At 26.4% G+C, this 10,510-nt stretch overlaps 1 protein-coding gene and 1 long non-coding RNA gene across 2 annotated transcripts; one reads left to right on the top strand and one right to left on the bottom strand.

The window, feature by feature from the left end:
* Window positions 1-99: 99 nt before the first annotated feature.
* Window positions 100-5,349, top strand: LOC111031740 (serine/threonine-protein kinase 3). Its single transcript, XM_022311810.1, has 12 exons — window positions 100-296; window positions 367-447; window positions 517-697; window positions 770-997; window positions 1,071-1,176; window positions 2,431-2,643; window positions 2,753-2,883; window positions 2,953-3,106; window positions 3,180-3,268; window positions 3,400-3,468; window positions 3,525-3,662; window positions 3,971-5,349. Exons 1-12 carry the CDS (start codon window positions 220-222, stop codon window positions 4,127-4,129), a joined length of 1,626 nt encoding a protein of 541 aa, XP_022167502.1. The 5' UTR covers window positions 100-219; the 3' UTR covers window positions 4,130-5,349.
* Window positions 5,350-7,303: 1,954 nt separating this feature from the next.
* On the bottom strand, window positions 7,304-9,466 carry LOC111031736. Its single transcript, XR_002604236.1, has 3 exons — window positions 8,996-9,466; window positions 8,628-8,932; window positions 7,304-8,553 (listed from the first exon to the last, which is right to left on the bottom strand). It is a non-coding gene; the product is annotated as an uncharacterized LOC111031736 (long non-coding RNA).
* Window positions 9,467-10,510: the final 1,044 nt, after the last annotated feature.

Raw genomic sequence — 10,510 nt, 5'->3', positions numbered from 1 at the left:
AGATAACAAGAAATTAAATTTTATAATCACACACATTTTAACGATAACAGAAATATCTTTCGTTACTACCATCAGTTTTAATCATTTTTGTACCAACATTTTATTTTTTATTTCGTTTTAATTTTGTCTTCTTTTTGTTTGATCTATGTAGTAATATACATAAAATATAATATTTATTTATATATTATAGTGTTTGTAAATAGCAAAGCAGCTTATTACATGTCGAACTCAAAATCTGTATTTAATTTATGCCATGTTAATTATAAGACTCCTGACAAAATGATGTCTTCAAAGAGGTAAGTGCTGAAATATCAATCATTGCTCTCTCAATGATTAACTAATACTTGGTTTTTATTTTTATTGCAGTGAATTGAAAAAATTGTCTGAAGAAAGCTTGACCAGGCAGCCGGAAGAAGTGTTTGACATAATATGTAAACTCGGAGAAGGGTAACATTTATGATTATTTTTGAAAAATAGTTTTAGACTACCAACCCCCTAACATCTGTTTGTTCACAGATCCTATGGAAGTGTTTTTAAAGCGCTGCATAAAGAGTCTGGCCAAGTGCTTGCTATTAAGCAAGTGCCGGTTGACACCGATCTTCAGGAAATAATAAAAGAAATATCCATTATGCAACAATGCGATAGTCCCTATGTAGTTAAATATTATGGTTCATATTTTAAAAATACTGATTTATGGGTAATAATTGATTTTTATTATTTACCTATTAATATATAATATATTTTCTGAAATATTTACTGTATTTTAAAGATTGTTATGGAATATTGTGGTGCTGGTTCAGTATCTGACATCATGAGGTTAAGAAAAAAGACACTATCGGAAGATGAAATAGCCACTATATTGTCAGACACACTTAAAGGACTAGAGTACTTACATTTAAGGAGAAAAATACACAGGGATATTAAAGCTGGAAATATATTGTTAAATTCAGAGGGACATGCTAAACTAGCTGATTTTGGGGTTGCAGGACAGCTGACTGTAAGTGTCTATTAAATGATTAAAGGCGTAAAACTATAAATAGTTTATATGCATTATTATTGTTATTATTTAGGATACAATGGCCAAAAGAAATACTGTAATTGGAACTCCATTTTGGATGGCACCTGAAGTAATCCAAGAAATAGGATATGATTGTGTTGCTGATATGTGGAGCTTAGGTATATTAATTATTATTCAGTGTTGGGTAGTAACATAGCAAAAGTAACACATTACTTTGTTTTTAACATGTTATGTAATTTCATAAGAATTATTTCCAAGTAACAAAAATTTCTGTAGAACATTACATGTTTACAGTTTTGACATGCTTAGTACCAATTGGGAATTTGATATTAATACTATAAAACAGTCTATAAATATTCCTAATGCAGGTATTAAATATATGTAAATATAAATATAATATTAACTTGACATAATTCAGTTTTTAATGATTTTTACATGTCTACTTGCTGCACCTTAAATTACGAACAAAGTTAATTACATTTTTCTATATATGACAATAAGTTTATATAACCTTACCTATGACTACCTAGAGTAGGTTGTTGTCACTAAGTTTTTAATTTGTATGCATTCCAATTATTAAATTAACTATTAATTTCTATAAACTATTATACACACTATGAACAATTAACTAGTAGTCATAGGTACATTTTATAATGCAGTATATACAATTGATTTTTCTTTATTAATGCTGTTTACTTTTAATACTCTAAAGAATTTAGAGCTGTGTACTACTTATTACTGTAATATTAGCAATTTACATTAGAATATAATTTTTTTTTTCTGATAATTATTTAATGAGTACTGATAAATAATAAATCAAAATATTTAGAGTGCTGCATTCTAAATTATTACAACCATTTGCCCCTTTATAAAAAAAACTGTTTATTTTTATAAGTTATTTTTTATAAAAAATCATTATGATTTCATGTTTATTAAACATTTAATAATAAAATTGAGGGTTTTTAATTATTATTCCTTATTTATTGTTGGCCCATCAGTTGATAGCCGTTTGCCCTTATCTTGTATTTCTGTTAAATATTTTTTATGTGTGATTTTTTTTGTATATATTTTTTAAATTGTTAGACCTTTTTACTATATTGTATTTCGAGTTAGGTTGCTTGTAGAATGACAATAAATTGCTCTGAAATTAAAAAGAAAATTCTAAAAACTTTTCAATTCGACAAGTAAAGAAATTTCATGACAGTTTTATTGGAGTAACAACATGTCATGTAATATTTAAGTAAAATAATAAAAAATAACAATAGTACATTTATCTCTAAGCAATAAGTAAAGTAACTTAATTATATTTTAAAAGTAATTTACCCAACACTGTTACTAGTTCATAATAAATTGAGTATTTAGAATAAATAAGTATGTATTTCAATGACAATGAGTTATATTATATATATTAGGAATAACTGCGTTGGAAATGGCGGAAGGCAAACCTCCATACGGTGATATACATCCGATGCGTGCCATATTCATGATACCGACTAAACCACCACCTTCGTTTCGAGAACCAGATAAGTGGTCTCCAGAATTTATTGATTTTGTTAGTCAATGTCTAATTAAAAACCCAGAAGAACGAGCAACAGCCACAAAAATGTTAGATCATGAATTTATTGGTAAGGACATGCATTTTTCTTATTTAATTAATAAAAATGGTAACTAACAATTCTACAATTAACAAAGTGCTTTATTTTTAATAATTTCATTTATCTTGTTTAAATTTAGGTAATCCAAAGCCACCAGAAATTTTGAGTCAGATGATTGCTGAAGCAAGAGAAATTCGAGAGAATCAAACTCTTCGTTCTAATGCTTCCTGTTTATTAAAATCAGCTGAATCCAAAGATCAAAGTTCAAAAGTAATTGGCTTGGATAATTAAATGTTGTAATTTAGTGGATATATTGTTTAAATTTGTTTGTCTACTCAGGACGATGATATTGACAGTCGTACAATGATAGTAGATGATAGCACCCTTGTACCAGATAAATCAAAAGGGACAAGTTTAAAAAGTAATTCATTAGTAGAAGAATTGAGAACAATGGTAATTAATAGCGATGGAGAAGATGATTCCACAATGAAAAGTATGTGTTTCAAATAATTTTTATAACTGAAACAAGTCGATTATTTTTTTGAGTAATATGTTTGCTATTCTAGGGCATGATACAGGACCTGAAGAATCGGGTAAAAAGTATAGACCCTTATTCTTAGATCATTTTGATAAAAAAATTGCAGAAAAATCAAAAGTAATTATTGTTATCTACTTCCTTCAATTTATATTAAATATTGTTTATATAAATCCTATTTTCACTCTATAGAATCTTAATATTTATATATGGTATATTTTATATTAATATTTTTACTATTATTAATTTAGAACGATAATTTTGATGTGGGAAACAAATTATTTGGTGATAGACCAGATTCTGCTCAAGATGTTTCTCAAGTAATGTATATTAAAAATGAATGTCTTGAAAATATGTCTAATACAATTTTTTTTAGATTGATGAATCTGAAAAAACTATAACTTTACATCAATTTCCTATGCCGCAAATAAATTGTAAGCCTGATGGTAATCTACCAACAGCTCCTCATCAAAACCGATACTACACACCAATTGTTGATGGAGACTTTGATTTTGTAAGTTTTTTTTGATATGTTAATAATAATGTAGACCTTATTTTAATGGTTTTATTTAACTCTTGAATTAAATTAATTTACATTACTCTTATTAAAGATCATAATTAACTATTTGCAGTGTTGTAGCATCATAAAAGACAATGAGAGGCTACCCTAATTTATAATAGATGTCTATAAAAATCATATATTTTTTAACTTTTCAAATTATTTTAGAATTAACGTTATTGAATTGCTGATATTAATTCATCAATCTAATTTAAATACTAAGATTTATTACTACATTATTTTTTTTAATTTGTATTATATAGTTGAAGTTTTTAAGCTTTGATGACTTGCAACAACGAATGTCCAATTTGGATTCTGAAATGGAACATGAAATTGATGAGCTGAGACGTCGCTATCAAACAAAACGCCAACCAATACTTGATGCTATGGATCAAAAGCGTAAACGACAACAAAACTTTTGAAATATTTAAATTCTGTACAATTACAGTGTTAACATTATAGTTACAAACAAATTAATGGCTAACTCCAGATTTCCCCAATTAAGGTGCTATATGTATAATATGTACGCCTGTCAGTAACAGGCCAGGTAATATTTATGAGCCCAACTTCCCAATTTATTTTCAAAACATAATATTATAACTGATAAATTAATGTATAAATTATTATTTTAATAGCCTTAACAAAAATCTAAGTCATTTATTCTGTTTTAAGTATTATTTTAAAACAAGGTTTTTTAATCATCTGATAGTATCAAGAATATATGACGACTATAGAAATCAAATATAATTTCTACACAACTATCCCATATTTATTTTAAAGATCTTACAACATTTCCAAACACATTTTTATTTTATTTTTTATTAATACTTACATTACTACAAAAAGTATAAGAAAATATTTAAAAATAATAGAAATATAATGTGTATTGATGCATTAATCGGTTATACATTGTGACAGAATAGGATTTAATATTATTATTTTTTATATAATTTAAATTTGTCCAATAATTTTTTCGTCTTCCTTTATTTTTCTCTGTTTTTAAGTAACTTCATATATTCATAACAAAGAATAGACTTTGTCATTAAATTATGGCTTATCTTAATGGGGCTAATATATCTTTGTTTAATACTGATAAAAAATACCTTATATTTTTGGGCTTATATAATGTTTAGTTGTATATTCTAGAAATCAAAAAATACAATATATTTTATCTATGTTAATATTGGAAGAATATAATCTTAGTATGAATAAAATATGATGGCCTATAGTTGTATTAAAAATGATTCAATTCCATATAATTCATAACTATAATTCAGATTAGGTTGTATATTTTTGATTTTTTTCCATCATATAACAACTTAATTAGATATATTAATAGTATTTTGGAATTGTTTGGCTAAATAAAAATGACTGCACAAATCAAATTTAATTAAGTATATTTTAATTACAATTTTATATTTAATTGGAGCAATATGCAAATCATGTACTAAAATGTTAAAAATGTAGACAGGACAGGGTGCAAAAGTTGTAACCATAATCGAGATTCAAAGACTGGTTATTACTTATTTTTTTGATTTTATTTTTAGATGATTTGCATTTTCAGTCCGTTTCTTTAAATTATAATTATTGAATGTGAATGATATAGGTAACTAACTATTGCTTTACTAGTGTAAAAAAAAAAGACTGACTGGAAATTGAAATAATTGGATCTATTAAATATTTATGTAATTGTAAAAAACCAATAATAAATTCATGAATTTCTAATATATTTCATAAAAAACAAAAAGTTTCTGGTCAAAAATGAATTATAATCTTAAAGTAATGTATAACATTTTATGTATTTTCTTGTTGTTATTTTGTGTTAATGTGCTTTCAAATTAATTTTAATATTTTTTTTATTTGAGTTAAATGAAATAAAGTCTTGGTTTGTTACCTTGTTATATTTTAGATTAACAATACATATTCATTAGGGGGAAATATTTATTTATTTGGGTGTACGTGTAATGTGTTACACTTGTATTTTTGATATGTAACAATGTGACTTCTTTTGATTCAAGTTAATTTAAAAAAAAATGTTTTTTTGAATTATATTAATTTCTATTATCATATGTTTAATAAATACAAATAATAATACATTTTTAATTTATTTATACCAATACTTCATCAACTATATGTTTTTATCACTGGAATTGTGTAATCAATTTACTATACTTTTACAAATTAGAAAAATGCGGGTAACTTAATATGTACTACTCCATTTATGACTTATAAAATAGTTTATTCTATTAGATATTAATTATTATGTTAAAATTTAAAATACATATTTGTCTTATAGACAACTCAAAATTTGTCTCAAATTAAATTAAATATATTGCTCAAAACTTCCCATTTTGGTATATATATTTACCATAAAAATATTTTACTACATGTGTAATGTGTTATATAAAACATTTTTTTTTTTTGTGAAACATTTATTTTTGACCTAAACATAATATTAACTGTATTGTTAAAGTTGTATTACTCTTTACTGTAGCACTGTATCAATCAAATATGGTTTCAGTTGATCATATTTATTTTATGTTTACAATAATACATATATTACATTTTGCACGTGCCAACCTGTGTGTTATAATAATTTGCTGTGTTTCTATTTTTAATACTTATTTTAATTACCTGTTCAGTTTAATTATTTATTGTTAGTTTTAGTTTTCAAAACAACATCTTAACAATCCTGTTATAGTTAGGTACAGTTAAGTTTTGATTTAGTCTTGTGAGTTATGCTATTCTATTGACTACTATCATTAATTATGCATAGTACAATACTATTTGTAATCAATGCTATTATATAAAACTATTAACAAAATAATTACAATTGTAGATAAAAAAAAAAATAAAAATATTTTCAAGTTTAAATTGTTTAGCTATTATACTAATATGAGCAATTTTTCAAACCGATAATATATTACATTTTGTGTTATTTCTTAGTTCTTCATTTATTTGTTCATATTAAATAATATAATTAAGTATAAATTATTAATACCATATTATTATGTTTAAGAGGACGTCATTCCTGCATATGTTGTCCCTGTCTTACACTTTTACTCATGCATTTTTGGCCACAGTAAGGACTACTTTTTAGGAACCTAGTATTTTGAATTAAGTTAAATGCTCACAAATAATTATTTTGAAATTACAACAAAATAACTAACATTGTTTAAATATCTAATTTTTCGTCGAAATTTGAACTTTCAGATTTTCAGATTTTATAAAAAAAAATAAGAGTACATATAAAACACAATTTTTCTATAGGTATGCACACCGATTAATTTTAATGTTTTTTTTTTGAAAGGAGGACCCCCCGCTCCCTTGTGTACGCGCCAGATCTTTAACATTAGTTTATGAGAATTGAGAAATCAGTCCCAACAATCCTAAAGAGTAGAGAAACTGTGATATGAAAATTCATACTATGAGGTTTTAAGGTGACTAGTTCGTGTCCATAATATATTATATTATCCACAGAAAGATACAATATCTTCTTAAACTTGTAATATTTTCATTTATCTATAGGCTAAGCCCTCCAAAAGTCCAACAGTTATTGTGAAGAGGTAACCTCCCTCAAGTATTTTCAATGGATACCCGCCTATGGGCTTTATCTGCCCTAAAATTTTGATTTTCAGAGCCAAAATATTTGCAGTTGCACAACCATTCTTATTTCCTATGGATATTCGCTTGCAGTTCATCATACACTTTACTCAACAATTCAGAATTCTTCTATACTACGAACTACGAAGTACAAACAATATATAATATAATCATACCGTTAGCATCTGTAGGACTACGATATTCGCCGATTTACATAAGAGTATCCACATATTATTGCCCCGATGCGGTGTCGTTGTGCACTTTGCGTACACTCAAATTTGTTGTCAAGCTAAATTGATTAACATACCTAATACGCTGCTATAAGGAAAAGGTTGACGTTTTTCAACAAGCATGCATGTTTTAATCTGCCTGCGTATCTTTAGTTATAAAAGTAGTCTTTCTAAAATCGCCAGCTAATAGTACGATAATAATTGTTGATGTCTCAACCACGGAAGACCTATGCTATAGTATGGCCTCCCATGTGCGTGAAGTTTGCCGCCCCGCCATGACCAATTTTTTTGAAAGTTTTTTTGCAAAAATGTGCAAATTGGTTTTCAGAATTTGCAAATAAATTACCTACAAGGTATGAAAAATATAAGATGGAGGGCAACTTCACGCTACACCCCCTTTTGAGCTACGAATTGAAATATGCTGCTAACATTTTGCAAATAGTCGCTAACTTATTTATAATTTCGAGTCCAAATATCATACCAAACATTGGTGTGTTTATACGTATGCAGAGTTTATAGTATAATTTAAAATTATATTATGTAATACACAATTTAAATATATTACTTACAGAAGTATTTTACAGATATATCGGGCTACTATTTAATATAAGTTTAATTGTTTCTTACCCTTACAGTCTTAATACATGGTAATATTACAATAAACATAAATTAATAATTTATTAATTCTTTTTACACTATATTTGTAGGAACATAACATGGGTTACTGACTATTATAAGCTCATGGCCATTAAATAAGAGCTCACATTAATTAATACCAATTTGTATTTTGTTTTGCTAATAAATAGATTATGTTTTTCAGATCTTTAAAATTTATTCATTTCAAATTTACTTTACTTATTTTTCATTATTAAAGTAAGAAATCGTGATTCATGGTTCTCGTCATTTATTATAAAACGCCAGGTCGATACATCAAAAACATTTTTCGCCACCAGACAGTTTCAATCCTTTGCGGACTTTTTCTCATTTTGGTGCCGGATCCTGGAGTCATGTCACTATAACAAAATTATTGGTAAAAGGAATATTGAAAAAAATAAAATTGATTTAATTAATTATTGATTCTTATTACTTTTATTTATCTTGTAACAAACGCTTAATATAAATTTAAAAATAATAAAATATAAGCTTTTTGTCTTTTTGTTTGATTAAAAAAAAGACATCTCTTGTTGCTATAGTTGACTTTGGACCAATGTACACATCTTTTTTTTTTACTCTTTCATATATAAAATTACATGTGGCTTTATTTTTGTTGAACTAGGGGTACTTTTAATTTTTTTTGCCAAATCTTTGTGCACTTCCCATCATGTATTTACACGGCGTACATACGCTATATAATGATCATGTTCATGAAAAACTGCTCCGGATAATATATATCTAAAAATTATTTAAAACAATTAATTAAATAATATATTATTTTGAAGTAATTATATACAATACCTGTTATTATCAATTGTCAGACCATACTGCAAGTCAGCCAATGAGTACTCTTGATATTCAGTAATTTAATCTGTTTCAAATGTTTCAATAAATATATGATTTACTAGAATTCTCGTTACATTTAAAAATCCTAAACAGTTTAGTTTTGTGCATTTAGTTTTTTAATTTCACTGTATTCTTTCGAACTAAACTCCAAATCATTGAGATTGCTGAATGATGATTTTAAAATTATTCTTGGACTTGGTATATAGTTTTCGACGTAGCACAGTTGAAACACAGTCGTTTTCAACGGCGGATGACACACTTTCAAAACACGAAAATTATAAGGAGTTGTGTGTTGTACATAGCAAATAGATACATTAGACTGCGAGTAAACTGCATTACTATTTTCTTTTTTAAATCGGGTGAAATTTGTGAAGTTGAAATTTCGAAACATTTTCCAAAATATGCAAATTAAGCACAATAACGTAAAAATAAGCGGTTTCCGGCAAAATGTATGAACTATGCAAAATATGCACATTCAAATTTTAGATTTGGTATGAATTTATTTCGCACTCTACTACATTTTACAATAAATAAAAAAAGTATGCAAATGCTATAAGTCCCGAACCTTGGTCATAAGGTTTTTCCCCCGTCACTTACCTTTATGTGAGAGCCGTACCTACACGGCTGTGTATACATTACATTATTTATTACACTATATAGTGTAATAGTATAATATAGTCACACAATTTTTTAGCAAATACTGCACACTATTATAGAATAATATTGTTTGACAACATATTAATACCGAGCCTAGAGATAATATTATATTCACGATTAAAGTATCCATTTTTTTATTAGTTCTGTAAATTTCAAAACCTATATTTGAATTTTTTTCATGTCTCGACACTTCTAGAGTTTTATATTAAGTTATAGTTAAACCGTTAAGACTAAAAACAATGCAGTGAGATGCCGGACAAAAAAATAGACTCGCGACAGTAGTTTATCTAAATGGCCTATACGCAGAGTTTCGTGTTCTGAATTGTATAGATTTAAACACTCCGAATAATATTATGTTTCGGAATCTGAAAAAAAAAATGTATCGTGTCATCCAAAGAATTCAAAAACTCGAAAACTGTTAACAACATATTATATTATAAATTATTAAAGGCTGCAGTCCACAATATCAGTATTCCTAAACTCATAGCTTTATTTTCAATAACTAGATCATGAAACAATGAAATTTAAAAAATGTTTTTAAAAAATTTAAATAGAGTTAAATTATAGAAAAAAAATTTGAAGGGGTTCTTGGGCGCCCGCGGGCAAATAGATTTTAAGAATCATATAAAAAAAATTTTAAAAAAATATGATAGAATTTATATTTAAAAATAAAAATGGGAAGGGCGTTGGCGCCCGCAGGCAAATGAATTTAAAGAGTGAAAATAAAAAAAAAATTATGAAAAAATGTATATTAAATACAAATATTAAAGACTGCAGTCCACAATATTAATATTAATAAAGTCATATCTTTAT

This window comes from Myzus persicae, unplaced genomic scaffold (genome assembly GCF_001856785.1).
Source record: "Myzus persicae strain clone G006 unplaced genomic scaffold, MPER_G0061.0, whole genome shotgun sequence".
Lineage (NCBI taxonomy): Eukaryota > Metazoa > Arthropoda > Insecta > Hemiptera > Aphididae > Myzus > Myzus persicae.
Note: the sequence above shows the minus strand (reverse complement) of the source record. Positions and strands in the feature narration are given on the sequence as shown.

What these genes read in the sequence shown, in the direction of transcription:
- LOC111031740 (XM_022311810.1), top strand. Translation starts at nt 220, where the DNA reads ATGTCGAACTCAAAATCTGTATTTAATTTATGCCATGTTAATTATAAG. An exon ending in GGGTTGCAGGACAGCTGACT is followed by an intron (nt 998 to 1,070) that starts GTAAGTGTCTAT and finishes GTTATTATTTAG; the next exon opens with GATACAATGGCCAAAAGAAA. An exon ending in GTTAGATCATGAATTTATTG is followed by an intron (nt 2,644 to 2,752) that starts GTAAGGACATGC and finishes GTTTAAATTTAG; the next exon opens with GTAATCCAAAGCCACCAGAA.